This window comes from Camelina sativa, chromosome 9 (genome assembly GCF_030686135.1).
Source record: "Camelina sativa cultivar CO46 ecotype springtype chromosome 9, ASM3068613v1".
In the NCBI taxonomy this organism is placed as follows: Eukaryota; Viridiplantae; Streptophyta; class Magnoliopsida; order Brassicales; family Brassicaceae; genus Camelina; species Camelina sativa.
Window position 1 is genome coordinate 38,716,118 of NC_141888.1, and position 15,242 is coordinate 38,731,359.

Consider the following 15,242-nt stretch of genomic DNA (forward strand, 5'->3'; position numbering starts at 1 on the left):
CAAATTCTCTAAAATATATTTAAATTTAAGAAACCGGAAAATTAAACCATAAACATTTATTTTCCCGTCAAATCTTTCAGATTCGTTATAATTTGAACGGGCTATACTTGACAAATGTTATAATTAAATGTTTCTTGTTTGTTTCTTTGAGTAACGGTGAATAACATATCGAGGTTTCTTGGTTAGAGAAACCAGCTGGATCCTTTGTATTTATCAGTTGGGACAAATAACTAACTGAAATAATATGTCACATGCATTTGTTTTCACATGCTCTGGTTTCCAAATTAGGTCCAACGTAACAAAGCTAAATACCGAACAAAAATGGATCAATAATAACCAGACAAAAATACGATGATATTTCATTTTCATTATCCAAACGACAGAGACATGCACATCACAAGATCATATACAATATATGTATAAACAGTATTATAAGGAACAAAATCAAGAATCAAGTTTTCTCAAAAGGAGAAGAGATACTTTCTCAGTTCTCTATAATGGCTCTGATATTCTTACCTGAAGTCTCCATTTATTTCCTTCTTTTCTCCTTCCTTTTTCGACATTTCCATGAGGAAACCCGGAAGCATACCGAGATACTTTCTCAGTTCTCTATAATGGCTCTGATATTCTCACGAACTGGCTGTTCCTCGGTATGCTTCCGGGTTTCCTCATGGAAATCTCTCGTGTTTACGACTATATGACCGAGCTTCTTGAGGCCTCAAACTTAACTTATCTTTTCAAAGGTCCCTGTTTCGGGAACCTCGATATGTTATTCACCGTTGATCCAGCCAATATCCATCACATCATGAGCTCAAACTTCGCGAATTACCCGAAAGGATCCGAGTTCAAGAAGCTATTCGATGTCTTAGGTGATGGGATTTTCAACGCAGATTCTAAGTTATGGAAAGATTTGAGGCAATCAGCGCAAAGCATAATGAGTAATCCGGAATATCAAAGGTTTACGTTAAGGACAAGCATGAGTAAGCTAGAAAAAGGGCTTGTCCCATTTCTTAATCACGTTGCTGAGAAGAAACTAGTTGTTGATTTACAAGATTTGTTCCAAAGATTCACGTTCGATACTACGTTTGTTTTAACGACTGGGATCGATCCAGGTTGTCTCTCAACTGAAATGCCGGAAATCGAGTTTGCTAGAGCTTTAGACGAAGCAGAGGAAGCGATATTCTTCAGACATTTCAAGCCAGAGATTGTTTGGAAGATGCAAAGATTGATTGGGCTTGGACATGAGTTGAAGATGACAAAAGCTCACTCGACTTTTGACCGAGTTTGCTCTAAGTGCATAGCTTCTAAGAGAGATGAAATATCCCGTGGGGTTATTAACACTGACTCTTCTTCTAAAGATTTGTTGATGTCTTACATGAACGTGGATACGAGCAAGTACAAGTTGTTGAATCCTAGTGATGAAAAATTCCTTAGAGATATGATTTTAAGCTTCATGTTAGCTGGTAGAGACACCACATGCTCTGCTCTCACTTGGTTCTTCTGGCTTCTCTCTAAGAACCCACAAGTGATAACCAAGATTCGTCAAGAAATCAACACAAAACTATCTCTAGGAACCAAGGGTTGTGACTTTGATTCATTCAATCGTCAAGAGCTAAACAAGTTGGTGTATCTACATGGCGCATTGTGTGAATCCCTCAGGCTATATCCACCTGTTCCATTTCAGCACAAGTCTCCTACAAAACCTGACGTACTTCCGAGCGGACACAAGGTCGATGCGAGTTCAAAGATAGTGTTCTGTCTTTACTCATTAGGGAGAATGAAATCAGTTTGGGGAGAAGATGCATCAGAATTTAAACCGGAGAGATGGGTTTCGGAGAGTGGAAGGTTGACTCATGTGCCTTCTTTTAAGTTCTTATCATTCAATGCCGGTCCAAGGACTTGTTTGGGGAAAGAAGTGGCTATGACACAGATGAAGACAGTGGCTGTGAAAATTATACAAAACTATGATATAAAGGTCGTTGAAGGACATAAGATCGAGCCAGTTCCTTCTATTATTCTTCACATGAAGCATGGTCTCAAAGTTAGAGTCACTAAGATATGTAATTTTGTCTGAATATACATATCCTATGCTTTGGTACCATATCGTATGGAAATAATTATGAAAAGTTTGTAAAATAGTAGATTTAAGATGGTTAATGTTTTGTATAATAAAATTAATATTTATTTCTTGATGTTAGGCATATTTATCATGATAGATTATTGCCTTTTTTATTATTGCTAATTTTGTTACTCCAAATATTAACTTCAAAACTAGGATGGAGAATTCGGACATATTACCAGCTACTCCGAGTAACGTTGATTTACTCGAATTCACAACAACAACAACAAAAGAAAAAAACTCAAAAAGAAATGTATATCTTTCACATTTGTAAACTGCCACATGTGTTTATGATATCCAGCCTTTATAAATATATATATATATAAAAGTAGATATATTGCTAATATGATTCTTTCCAGTTTCCTATATATATTCCATCCAAAATATTGTTTTGGAAAACAAAAATTATGTATTAGTCACTGAAAAAGTAATAAATAACTAGAAATTAAAACTAAAATAAGAACCAAATAAATAGAAAACTATATACTGAATTTTCATTTCTTAATTATATACTGATTTAGTCACTACGTGCATGAATATGAGACAATACGAACATATACAAAAAACATTGTGACGTGTACGATAAACCTTGTTATATAACTTTAGCTCCTATGTTTAATTCAACACATTGACAAGAACCAAAACCAACATCAAGACAAAAAAAAACAAAGGAAACAAAATTCTAAGATCGATGGATTATATTTTGCCAATCTTATCATTCTTCTTCTTCTTCTTCATTCTATTGCTAAAACGTTTGATTGGTAAATGGCCAAGTAAGTATAACCTACCTCCAAGTCTGGCGTGGTCACTGCCGGTGATTGGACACCTCCACCTCCTCAAACCACCACTCCACCGCACATTGCACTCACTTTCCCAATCCCTCGGTGGAGCTCCAATATTCCGCATTCGCCTTGGCAACCGTGTTGCGTTTGTGGTCTCCTCTCTCTCCGTCGCTGAAGAATGTTTTACCACAAACGACGTTGTTTTGGCTGATCGACCGAAATTTACATTCGGCAGACTCGTTGAGTACAATTGCACCACAATGGCCACTACATCTTATGGTGATCACTGGCGGAATCTGCGCCGTATAGGGGCCATCGAGATCTTCTCATCTCATAGACTCGATAGCTTTTTATCCATCCGTAAAGACGAGATCCAACACTTGATATTGTGTCTCTCCAAAAACACACAATATGTAAGTGCAATTCACCGAATAAAAATATAATACTTAGCGATGTAACACTTCAAGGAGGTCAAAGCACATCCATTCAAGTTTGGTTTGAAGCTAGATTCTACTGAATGTTTTTATTTTCAAACCGTTTTAAAGTTTTTTACCACATAAACTTGTAAAACGTTTATTTTTCTTTTGAATATAATTTAACATTAAATTCAAAAAAAAAAACAGTCTTAAACAATTTTTTTTCATGCCTAACCATATGTTTCTGTGATAATTATTCAGGAGTTTGCAAAGGTGGAGTTGAGATCATTGTTTGGGAACTTCAATATCAATAACATCCTCAGGATGATAGCCGGAAAACGATTCTATGGAGATGGAACAGAGCACGATGACGATGCAAAACGCATGAGGCTGCTGCTTGACGAGGCGGTATCTAGTGCTGGAGTCGGACATGCTTCCGACTATATTCCGTTCCTGCGTTGGTTTACTCATTATGAGAAACGGGTCAAGAAATTGGCTGTTCGGATCGATGAGTTTCTTCAAGGACTAGTAGATGAGAAACGCGCACAAAAAGAAAAGGGCAACACTATGATTGATCACTTGCTTTCTCTCCAAGAAACACAACCTGATTATTACACGGATGTCACCCTCAAAGGACTCGTAGTTGTAAGTATTGAGGAATCTATTTAATTTCATAAAAAACAGTAATTACAAGTTTATACTGACTACTTGTTTATTTTTTTAATAGGTTATGATATTCGCCGGAAATGTAACGTTAACAAGAACGTTGGAATGGGCGATGTTGAATTTGTTGAACCATCCAGAAGTATTAAAGAAAGCAAGGAGTGAAATCGATACGAAAATTGGTTTAGACCGGCTGATAGATGAACCAGATACTAAAAATCTACCGTACCTCCAATGCATTGTGTCAGAGATTTTCCGACTTTACCCGGCAGCTCCGTTACTTGCTCCACATAGGGCAACAGATGATTGTGTGGTTGGGGGTTACGACTTCCCACGTGGCACAACATTAATCGTGAACGCATGGGCCATTCACCGAGACCCGGAGATATGGGAAGAGCCAGAAAAGTTCAAGCCAGAGCGGTTTGAGAAAGAAGGGGAAGATAAAAAGTTGATGCCATTTGGGATGGGGCGGCGAGCTTGTCCCGGGTCAGGGCTAGCTCAGCGTGTTGTGAGTTTGGCTCTCGGATCGATGATTCAGTGTTTCGAATGGGAGAGAGTAGGAGAAGAATATGTGGACATTAGTGAAGCAACCACAATGCGTCCAGCGACACCGTTGCTAGCCATGTGTAAAGCTCGTCCCATAGTCCATAAGATTTTCAATGATTTTGCTTGAGATGTAACTCACATTTCTTTGTTTCATATTGTTTTGTCTTGCTTAATTCCCATAACTTAGCTGAATTCTTGTACTCAATAACGCCACTTGCGCTGGCGGATCCGAATTTATTATTAGTGTTGATTTACTACACATGTTCAATGGTAATTATTTGCATGAGACGACGTTCCGAAACTATCTTTAATGACGAGTGGTGATGATAACACCAAAATTTGAACTTCGTCTTTTCATCATCATGATCCACGCAAACTCTCACTTACATTATAGTGGCGCCGCCACTCTATCATTACATGGGTTTAAGCCTTGCAATACATATTCTACCAAAAAAAGTTGAGTAGTATAAAATTGTTACTTCAGAATGAATCATTTGTTTGTGTGATTATTATAATCAGGGGTTTGCGAAGGTGGAGATAAAACATGTTTCTTGAGTTGACTATCAATATTAAATAATATTTTTAGAACGTTTGAAACGTGTTCTTTAAATTTTCAAATTATTCATCAGATTAGAGTTATCAGAGTCGATGAACTAATCATATGAAAGCAGTTAGAATAAAAAAAGATTATTATGAAGAAAAAAAAATTCAAACAGACAAACATATTAATATCTCGAATGTTTTTTTTAAAAAAACACAGAAATATACTAACCGTTTACTAGGTCAGTTTTGGAGAGCATTAGGTGAAGGATTAGAGAGTGATTGTTTCACGATGACAAAAGACGATGACTTGAAAAGTCAACTTCAGTCTTCTCTCTTTTTCTCACACCAATCACCAATGATTTCAATTCTCTATCTCTCCTTCAATCTCATCTTCTTCCTCAATTCCTCTTCACATAGATCACCACACATGTTTCTTCATCCATTGACCTCAAATACTTGACTTTTCTCGCTCGCTCTTCCTCTCCATCGAAGCTATGGAGAATCTCTGTTTTCGAGACTCTGTTTCTCTCTTTGTAACGATTATGGTTACTGTTCTTCTTCTTCCTCATCTAACTCTTTCTGCTACTTCCGACTATTCTCGTCCGGAGAAGTTTTACGTCAACTGTGGGTCGGATTCTAATGCTGATTATGGTGGCCGGACCTTCGTCGGAGATATGAACTCTAGTAACAACTCTGTTTCTTTGAGCAGCAAAGGAACTGAAGTCCTCGACGACCAATCCTCCGTTGCGCCACTAATCTACCGGACGGTTAGGATATTCAGACGCCCTTCTTCTTACAAGTTCCAACTCGATCCTGTTGGTCTACACTTTGTGCGTCTCCATTTCTCTGCTGTGTTTTCTAGGGAAGATCTTTTAAAAGCCCGTTTCACTGTCTCTGCTACTTCTGGTTCTAATCATCATCACTTCCAAAGTTTCCCGCTTCAGAATATCACTAACACCCCACGAGTTGAAGAGTTTCTCCTGATGATCAACTCGCCAAACTTGGAAATTCTATTTGTGCCGGAGCCTTCTTCTTTAGCTCTCGTCAACGCCATCGAAGTGTTCTCTGCTCGTAATGACCTCGAAAACATTCCGACAAATATCGACAAGAATCTGCATACAATTTACAGATTAAACGTAGGAGGCGTGAAAATCACACCGGCAAACGACACCTTGGGACGAACTTGGTCGCTAGACGATGAATTTCTCTTCCGAAAAGATTCTGCGAGGAACATTAACTCAACACAAACGCCTAACTATCAGCCAGGGTCAGTTGCAGCCACGGACCTCACTGCTCCTGATTTCGTCTACCAGACAGCTAAAGCAATGAACCGTAGCTCGAATGAGCGGGTGGGGATGTTGATGAATGTTACTTGGTCGCTTAAGGTCAAAAGTAACTACAGACACTTCATCAGGGTTCATTTCTGTGATATTTTGAGCAATTTCTCAACCATGGACTCCGATTTCTATCTCTATGTGAACGGGCATCAGCGAGTAGATGTAAAGCCTTCAGAGTATGGTACACCGGTGACTCCATTTTACAAAGATGTCGTGACTGTCTCTGATGGTTCTGGACTCTTGGATGTTAGTATAGGTACTAAGGAAGTCAAAAAGGATGCTGGTTTTCTGAATGGTCTGGAGGTGATGGAGTTTTTGAGTAACTCTGCTTCTAATTCTACAGACGGAAACAGTTCTCGGGTTTACATCATCGCTGGTTGCGCTGCTGCCGCTGCACTGGTTCTGGTCTTGAGTTTGTTGGTTATAGTATTCTTGAAGCGAAGGAGACCAAAGAAGACAAAACCAGACGTTGATACCACTGTATGGTCACCATTACCATTGTACAGAGGTGGTAGTTCAGACAATAGACCAATCTCTCATAACAACAACAACTCGCCATTACGCAACCTAAACTTAGGCTTGACGATTCCCTTCACAGACATTCTAAGAGCTACAAACAATTTCGACGAGCAGTTGCTGATCGGGAAAGGCGGGTTTGGAGATGTTTACAAAGCTATCCTACCCGACGGAACCAAAGCTGCCATCAAAAGAGGCAAGACAGGTTCAGGACAAGGAATCCTAGAGTTTCAAACAGAGATCCAAGTCCTATCAAGAATCCGCCACAAACATTTAGTATCACTAACTGGTTACTGCGAAGAGAACTCGGAGATGATCCTCGTCTACGAGTTTATGGAGAAAGGTACGCTTAAAGACCATCTATACGACTCGAAACTACCTCCATTGACATGGAAACAAAGACTAGAGATCTGTATTGGAGCAGCTAGAGGATTGCATTACCTCCACAGTGGAGCAGAAGGAGCAATCATACACAGAGACGTGAAATCAACAAACATACTACTAGACGAGAACACTATAGCCAAAGTTGCCGATTTCGGATTATCGAAACTAACGATTCGTAATCAAGATCAAACACATATCAGCACGAACATCAAAGGAACGTTTGGTTACCTCGATCCTGAGTATCTATCAACACACAACTTAACTGAGAAATCAGATGTTTACGCCTTCGGTGTCGTCCTCCTCGAGGTCCTTTGCGCGAGACCTGCTCTGGATCGTTATCTTCCTCACGAAGAAGTGAATTTAGCGGAGTGGGCGTTGTATTGTAAATCCAACGGAGAAATCGAAGAGATCGTAGATCCGAGATTGTTAGGTCAAATCGAGATGAACTCTCTGGTGAAATTTATGGAGATCGCTGAGAAATGTTTGAAAGAGTACGGAGATGAGAGACCGAGTATGGGAGATGTGATTTGGGATCTTGAGTATGTTCTTCAGCTTCAGGCGGTGACGGTTCGTAGAGGAGGGATTCATGAAGAAGATGATAGTACGGTGATTGTCTCCGGTGGTGAGTTGGTGGTTCCGAGGTTGATGATGAGTGATTCGTTTAGCACGAACTCGTTTGTGCACAAGGGTGATGAGTCGAATAACAGATTTGGTGGGGTTACTGATTCATCGGAGACTCGAGTTTTCTCACAGTTGAAGATCTCTGAAGCCAGATGACGTCATTATCCTTTAGCTTTATTGTTTCCGGTTATATCCGGTTTAAATATGATGATTTTAAAACATATGCAAATTAAAATTCTGTTATTGCCGGTTTAAAGATAAAAATCGTAAAAAGCAAGTAAATTAAAATCCGGTTATCGAAGAAACAAGTCAAGTAACGATTTTGATATCACTTATGAACAAGTCCAGATTCTGAGCTGAAGAACCACCAGACGCCATCGCTAATCTTGCTGCGTTCTTCAACTCCGCTGCTCTCTTCCTCATAACCACGACGTTGGGACCTTCCGTCACAGCCTCAATGCATCTCTCAACCTCAGCAACCTTAAGCTCTCCGTCGACGACATCATTCCTCATCCTTACTCCGATTCCATACACATCCACAAGCAATCTCGCATCAAGCGGCTGATCAATCCAACTCGGATACGCCACCACCGGAACACCAGTCACCAACGTCTCGATCGTCGAGTTCCATCCACAATGCGTGACGAAGCAAGAGATAGCCACGTGACTCAGTATCTTCTCTTGTTGACCCCAGTCAATAACAACTCCTTTACCTTCTTTCACCATCTCCTGCAAAACTTGAACGTTTTGAGGCTGCTCCTTGGGCCGTATCACCCATAGAAACGGAACTCCTCTGTTTTTCAAAGCTGTAGCTATGGTCTCGATTTGATTCTCTGACGATTTAAGTATGCTTCCGAAAGATATGTAAACCACGGAAGACCTAACTTGCTTGTCAAGCCACTCCATGCAATGATCTTCTGATTTCCACATATCTAGGTTTTTCCCATCATCTAGGGTTTTGTCTTCATCAGCTCCTAATAGAAATGGAGAAACCAGAGGACCAATTGGGATAATAGGTTTTAAATCAAACATCGATTCGATTATCTCCGATTCGAGTTCGTAAAATGAATTAGCCAAAACCCATTTCACATCTTTCAAGCAATCTACGAATTCCGCCATTAGCTTGTTGAAGTGAGCACCTTCAGAAGGTAACATCAAGGACGGGAGATCTCGGACTTCTAATAACGGTAAGGCTGGTAACTTCACGGTTTGATTAGGATCTTTGAGATTGGGGAAAGGGTTTGTCTTCATGTAGTAACGGTAATAAACCGAGAAAACAGCACAAGCTTCGATCCAGAGGATTGCACAAGGAATGTTATGAGCAGCTGCAACAGCTGGAACCCATGGAGTAAACGGCACAGAGATAATGCAAGCGAATCTCTTTTTTTTTATGATTTTCGACAAATTCTTGGGTCCGACTTTTCTCAGTGACTCTGCGAGCGGTTCGGGGTCTCTTGGATCTTCTTTAGGCAGACCATCGGAGAAGAACACAAGGTCCACGAGGCTATGAGGTTCGTCGGTGGATGAGAGACGGTCACAGGCTTGTTCAGTGGTGGCGAGAGTGAAGTGTAGGTTGGTTCGTGCAAGATGTTTGGCGAATTTGAGCATCGGATTGAGGTGACCTTGGAATGGTAAGGCTACCATTAGAACATGAGTCTCTTGAACATCAATACTTCCCATTATTACGTATTATTACGTATTATTACGTATAATAGTAATAATTCTTTTTTAATCGTAATTTAGAGGTATATTAGACTTTTGTTTGAAGTTTTGTTTGAAATTGTGATAGTTCTGATATTAGTGGTATATACATATATATAACAATGGTTGTTCAACGTGAGATTTTAGTAATAAAATCTATTATTGCTAACCCAAAAAATGTTGGTCAAGAGATTTAAGGGGATGTATTTCAACTTGAGATTTATGGAGATGTATTCAACTTGACATTTTAAGTAATTTGGGTAAAATTTACGAATCATATATTATTCAACATGAATTTTTAAAAAAGTTTCATGAATTTCATGCTATTGGACTAAGAATTTAAAAATTCAAAATCTATTTTTATTCAAAACAATTTGTGGATTTGGATTTTAATAATTTTTAGAGATTCTGAAGGATTTGAAAGGATTTGCGGAGCTCATGTTGTGATAAGGTGGATATGTGTGTGTGAGGAGCTCATGTTGCCATGGTGGTATGACTCATGACCAACGCTATATGTACGTGTTTTTTTTTTTTTTTAATAAGTCGTGTTTAACCATAGTACCACCGCCTTCTACTCTAGAAAGAAGACATCAATTACTCTCGCTCATGTCAATCCGGTTTTCAATTTCATGATATGTTATTTGTTCCAGCAAGGCAACTAAAATGTAAGAGAATTCTTGTTTCAGTTTCTTTTTTTTTAGAAAGTTGCTCATGTTTCAAATGGGTCTTGACTTCATTATATCTCTACACAGATTAGCCACACGGTCAACAGGTTGGCCTTTGGGGACTGTTTCCCTGGTGTAGTGAACCCTCTAGATGGGTAAAAACTTCTTCCCCAAGCCATTATACTCACGCCTGTTTTCACTTTTCCAAATCTCAAGCCATTACTTACATTTTTGTGTGCCTCGTCTATCTTCGACAAACTCTCGACCCTCTTTTAGTTTCTCGCCGTGGATTTTCACATCTATAGTTTATATCCTTGAAAGTGGTTATTCCGGAAGTCTCAAACATACTATATAAGTGTAATCATACATTTATATATTGCCAAAGAGGTGCCTATAGCTAGTACTATCTACCTCTCTACCTTAAATCCGGTTATCACTGGTACTAATTGATTCAAAGCAGAGAGTCAGGGGTGCTTGTGATATCACTAATGAACGATTCTAAATCCCGAGCCGACGATCCACCAGGTGCCAAGGCTAATCTTGCGGCGTGCTTCAGATCTGCCGCTCTACTCCTCATATCCGCCGCGTCTGGTCCCTCCGTCACGGCCTCAATACATCTCTCCACCTCTGCAACCTTAAGCTCACCATCGACAGCGTCATTCCTCATCCTTACTCCGATTCCAAACACATCAACCAGCAAGCGCGCGTCAATGGGCTGATCAGACCAGCTCGGGTACGCCACCACCGGAACACCAGTCACTACCGTCTCGATCGTTGAGTTCCATCCACAATGCGTGACGAAGCAAGAGATTGCATCGTGGCTCAATATCCTCTCTTGTTGACACCAATCAATAACGACGCCTTGTCCTTCTTTCACCATCTCCTGCAAAACGTGGACGTTTTGGGCTTTCTCCTTTGGTCTTATCACCCAGAGAAATCGAACTTCTCTGTTCTTCAGGGCCTTGGCTATGGTCTCGACCTGATTCTCCGATGATTCGAGCACGCTTCCGAAAGATATGTACACAACCGAAGACCTACCTTGCTTGTCAAGCCACTCCATACAACAATCATCGGATTTCCACAAATCTAGGTTTTTACCATCTAGGGTTTCGTCCTCATCAGCTCCCAACAAAAATGGAGAAACAAGAGGACCAATAGGGATTAAGGGTTTCAAATCGGACATAGATTCGATTATCTCTGGTTCAAGTTCATAGAACGAATTAACCAAAACCCATTTCACATACCTCAAGCAATCAGCGAATTCAGCCATTAGCTGACTGAAGTGAGCACCATCAGAAGGAAAGATACACGTTGGAAGATCTCGAACTTGCAGCGATGGTAAAGCTGGTAACTCCACTGTTTGATTCAGATCTTCAAGGTCGGGGAAAGAGTCCGTCTTCATGTAGTAACGGTAATAAACCGAGTAAGCTCCACAAGCTTGGATCCATAGGATCGCACAAGGGATGTCATGAGCAGCCGCAACAGCTGGAACCCATGGAGTAAAAGGCCCAGAGATGATACAAGAGTATCTCTTTTCTCCAATGATTTTAGACAAGTTCTTGGCTCCGACTTCATTGAGTGACTTCAGGAGCGTGGCGAGGGCTCTTGGATCGTCTTTAGGCAGACCATCGGAGAAGAACACAAGGTCCACCGACGATTTGTCTGCGGCGGCGGCGGAGGAGAGGCGGTCACGGGCTGGCTCCATAGTGGCGAGAGTGATGTGTAGGTTCTTTGATAATGATGAGAGCCGTTTGGCGAGTTTGACCATCGGATTGATGTGGCCTTGAAAGGCTAGTGTAACCATTAGGACATGTGTTTCTTGACCCTCACAACTACCCATTATTAATTTTTTTTTTGTTTGGACACAGTTTAGATTTTTTTAGGCTGGAGTTACTATGAAAATGTGAGTCATAGTATTAGTGGTATATATATTAGTATATTACAGTGGTTGTTTAACGATAGGTTTAACTTAATGGAGACATAAAATGAGTATGTGGTAAGAAACTCTATCTATAGTAATGGTTAACCCAATCAAATGTTGGTAAATAGATTCTAAATTATCTTGCTTTTTTATTTTACCTATTATGTTATTGGTCATAGTTACAAATCTTATCTCGGTATTAACTAAATACTTTTTTATTAGTGTGACACTTTACAGTTACGATAATCATACTTTGATATATGTGTCCAAAAAAGGTTCATGAGATTTTAACATCTGTTTAGACCATAATTACTGGTGGGTTCTCTTTGAATTGCTTTTTAATTAATAATAATTAAATATTAGTAAAAGAAGAGAGAAGATGAGAAAAATAAGGAGAGAGAATAAAAACGTTACTCCCACAAGCATTTGTAGAACCGTTTCTATACAGCTGGCCAGCTATTAGTGGACCAAATTATTTTTTTTAATTAATCTTTATAATAAATATTAATATTATATTAAAATAATTAAAATACTATATATTAAGCAATTCTCATAGAATTTACCAGTAATCATGCCTTTAGTATTTGCTTTTTTTTTTCTTAATAATGTCTTTATTATAATAAACTAGGTAAAATCTCCCGCGTTGCATGGGTTATATTAATATTAGTAGTATTGTATATATGAAATTATGGTTATTTATTTTACATTTTGTATTAATTGTAGTTGGTTTTATATTTTGGAAGATAAAATACTTACACATTGTATTTTAAATATGTAATATTAGAGATTGTTTTGTTTCAGAAAAATTTATGAAAGTGTATGGTAATATTTTTTTGTTTGTTTTTTTCTTTTCATTTTACATTTATTCGATTTTATTTATTTATTGTTTCAAATAATAATGCAATATATTTGAGGGTTATATTTTGTTGTATTGTAAGTCATATGGCTATTTTGGCATTTTTCTAAATTGCAATTTATGATTATATAGTTAGTATTTTAAAAATAAAACAAATTAAAAACTTTGTTAACCCAGTTCACGGTGGCAACCACTATGTCTAGGGAGAGACTGACCTCTCAACATCCACTATAATATGCCGGAAAACACCTCCGATGTGGTTTATACATTAATCACTTGCCTATAGAATAGAGACACATCTATTTGTTAATAATTTTAGAGTTGGAGAAATCATATAATAAAACCTTGGGGAAATAGTTTAGGTGAGGGTGGATTTCTCTGCATTCTCATCTCTTTCTCAATTTGGAGTTCAAGTAATGGCATACGATTATGTAGTATTGTATCCTCCATTTAGTGGATGGAATGCCAATTCATCCATCTGAATATAATCGAGAAAGAAACAATGTCATACCCTCAAAGTTGTGGAGACTCTACAAATTCCTGAAATCACATAAGCAAACAGACTTGTCAGTTATTGAAAACAAAAACCACTGCATTAGTTATAAAAAGAGAAAGAGACAATATGAAAGAGATTAGTAAACCTTGCCAGTTGTTCAAGGCCGATGTAAAATTCATCATTCAACAACTTCTCATTCTGTGTACTCACATCAATGGTAATTGGAAGGCTCTGCATTTGAAAGTGGTTTTGCAATTAGGATGAAATTATAATTACAGAACAATTAATCAATTAAACTTCAAATAAAACAAAATTTTAAATATACTGTACTAAAAATAAATAATATAATTTAAATAAAACTTCGGAAAATAACATAGTTTTTAAATAACTAACTCTTTCAGTTTTTCCCTAATGACCCACACATCCTCATAATTTCATTTTTCTAACGTAATTTATTTATGTCTCTTACCTAGAAAAATGAATTTGAAACAAATACAGCCCAACATACCACAATTTTGCATGTCTAAGAACAGTTTGCTATGAAAATCCCACACTAAATTGCATGTCTTTAATTAGGCAAACACTAATAAAATCACACGAATCACAGACTCAAAAAAGGGGGATTATAATTATTTATAAGGAAAAAAATTGAAAGTGAAGGTATTCAAGTACTAACCACATTCAAGTTGTACCGACTACACTGAAAAAATATGCATATATCACCAATTGCACGGTCCACAACTGATTGTGCTATAAGAAGCAGACAAAAACAGTAAGGCCAAGAAGACAACAAAAGTGATGCAAACTCATTAGTTAAGCTTACTAAACGTGAAGTTGAAGTTATCAAGAAGAGGTCACCAGATACATCCATAACTAATAAATACCTTTGAATGCTGAAGGGTGCATATAGTAGATATCTCTTTTGGATGCATGTCTATTTTATTGTAGAAGTTGTTGGACTATCAACATTACTCTTAGCAACATATCTGAAAGGTGGAAATTGCATACTGTAATGTTACTATCTAAAACCAAGAGATAACACACACAACTGGAATTGTGAAAATGATCTAAAACCTGACTCTCACCGATTCTGTAGGTTTGAGGTTTATGCCCTGACCCTTTGGTTTATAAGAGCTGCAAAAGCTATATAGACAGAATAAAAATCAATGAATCAGTCCAGAGTCATAATCCTGTTCTTCAAAAAATAGGTCGAACCAAGTCCTAAGGGCTAAAAACACTGTCTTCTCTCTGTATAACAATTCAAGGGAGAAACTGAGAAATCGAGACAAACCAGTTCGATTCTGGATTCATACAATAGTTCCTAAATCGATTGATTGAAATTTTTGGAGATCTTCCCTCGGCAAGGTCTTCAACGACCGATCGAGTAAGTTCTGCTCAAAAATCAAATCATGGTGATGAACAAAAGAACTCAGAATCAGCGAAATCATCAACCAGTGAGTGAATTCAATCTAGAGTACGATTCAGAATTACCTTTGATCATATGGAATTTTACCTCATTTTTCTCTATCCTATGGAATTGAGACGTCGAGAGTCACTTCGAGACGTCCAAAATTAAATATTGGGTGGGATGGTTCATTCATTCTGTAAGTTAATTGCACTTGTATCTGTATGATTTATATATAAAAAATAAAAAAATTTCGCCTTTCTCCTTGGGC

The 15,242-nt window shown here is 38.3% G+C and overlaps 4 protein-coding genes, 1 long non-coding RNA gene and 2 pseudogenes across 6 annotated transcripts; 3 read left to right on the top strand and 4 right to left on the bottom strand.

The window, feature by feature from the left end:
* Positions 1 to 419: 419 nt before the first annotated feature.
* Positions 420 to 2,215, top strand: LOC104713764 (alkane hydroxylase MAH1-like). Of its 2 annotated transcripts, none has more exons than XM_087463643.1 (2): positions 420 to 586; positions 619 to 2,215. In XM_087463643.1, exons 1-2 carry the CDS (start codon positions 498 to 500, stop codon positions 2,072 to 2,074), a joined length of 1,545 nt encoding a protein of 514 aa, XP_087319769.1. In that variant the 5' UTR covers positions 420 to 497; the 3' UTR covers positions 2,075 to 2,215. The 2 variants fall into 2 exon arrangements, with proteins under 2 accessions (XP_087319769.1, XP_087319768.1); XM_087463642.1 differs by having other exon boundaries at positions 508 to 980; positions 1,113 to 2,215.
* A 532-nt stretch (positions 2,216 to 2,747) lies between these two features.
* On the top strand, positions 2,748 to 4,812 carry LOC104715914 (cytochrome P450 81D11-like). The gene is made up of 3 exons (XM_019230277.2): positions 2,748 to 3,314; positions 3,579 to 3,962; positions 4,045 to 4,812. Exons 1-3 carry the CDS (start codon positions 2,811 to 2,813, stop codon positions 4,651 to 4,653), a joined length of 1,497 nt encoding a protein of 498 aa, XP_019085822.1. The 5' UTR covers positions 2,748 to 2,810; the 3' UTR covers positions 4,654 to 4,812.
* A 751-nt stretch (positions 4,813 to 5,563) lies between these two features.
* Positions 5,564 to 8,191, top strand: LOC104713765 (putative receptor-like protein kinase At2g23200). Its single transcript, XM_010430967.3, has one exon. It carries the CDS (start codon positions 5,564 to 5,566, stop codon positions 8,081 to 8,083), a length of 2,520 nt encoding a protein of 839 aa, XP_010429269.1. The 3' UTR covers positions 8,084 to 8,191.
* Positions 7,440 to 11,128, bottom strand: LOC104713769 (UDP-glycosyltransferase 84B2-like). Its single transcript, XM_019229563.2, has one exon. The coding sequence runs from the start codon at positions 9,605 to 9,607 to the stop codon at positions 8,237 to 8,239; it is 1,371 nt and encodes a 456-aa protein (XP_019085108.1). The 5' UTR covers positions 9,608 to 11,128; the 3' UTR covers positions 7,440 to 8,236.
* LOC147939273 (UDP-glycosyltransferase 84B2 pseudogene) lies at positions 10,745 to 11,173 on the bottom strand (annotated as a pseudogene).
* An 86-nt stretch (positions 11,174 to 11,259) lies between these two features.
* On the bottom strand, positions 11,260 to 12,133 carry LOC104713768 (UDP-glycosyltransferase 84B1 pseudogene; annotated as a pseudogene).
* Positions 12,134 to 13,281: 1,148 nt separating this feature from the next.
* On the bottom strand, positions 13,282 to 15,172 carry LOC147939274 (uncharacterized). The gene is made up of 7 exons (XR_015565542.1): positions 15,058 to 15,172; positions 14,858 to 14,957; positions 14,652 to 14,709; positions 14,451 to 14,552; positions 14,243 to 14,316; positions 13,712 to 13,797; positions 13,282 to 13,610 (listed from the first exon to the last, which is right to left on the bottom strand). It is a non-coding gene; the product is annotated as an uncharacterized LOC147939274 (long non-coding RNA).
* Positions 15,173 to 15,242: the final 70 nt, after the last annotated feature.

What these genes read in the sequence shown, in the direction of transcription:
- LOC104713764 (XM_087463643.1), top strand. Translation starts at nt 498, where the DNA reads ATGGCTCTGATATTCTTACCTGAAGTCTCCATTTATTTCCTTCTTTTC. An exon ending in CATGAGGAAACCCGGAAGCA is followed by an intron (nt 587 to 618) that starts TACCGAGATACT and finishes TCTCTATAATGG; the next exon opens with CTCTGATATTCTCACGAACT.
- LOC104715914 (XM_019230277.2), top strand. Translation starts at nt 2,811, where the DNA reads ATGGATTATATTTTGCCAATCTTATCATTCTTCTTCTTCTTCTTCATT. An exon ending in TCTCCAAAAACACACAATAT is followed by an intron (nt 3,315 to 3,578) that starts GTAAGTGCAATT and finishes ATAATTATTCAG; the next exon opens with GAGTTTGCAAAGGTGGAGTT. An exon ending in CCCTCAAAGGACTCGTAGTT is followed by an intron (nt 3,963 to 4,044) that starts GTAAGTATTGAG and finishes TTTTTTTAATAG; the next exon opens with GTTATGATATTCGCCGGAAA.
- LOC104713765 (XM_010430967.3), top strand. Translation starts at nt 5,564, where the DNA reads ATGGAGAATCTCTGTTTTCGAGACTCTGTTTCTCTCTTTGTAACGATT.
- LOC104713769 (XM_019229563.2), bottom strand. Translation starts at nt 9,607, where the DNA reads ATGGGAAGTATTGATGTTCAAGAGACTCATGTTCTAATGGTAGCCTTA.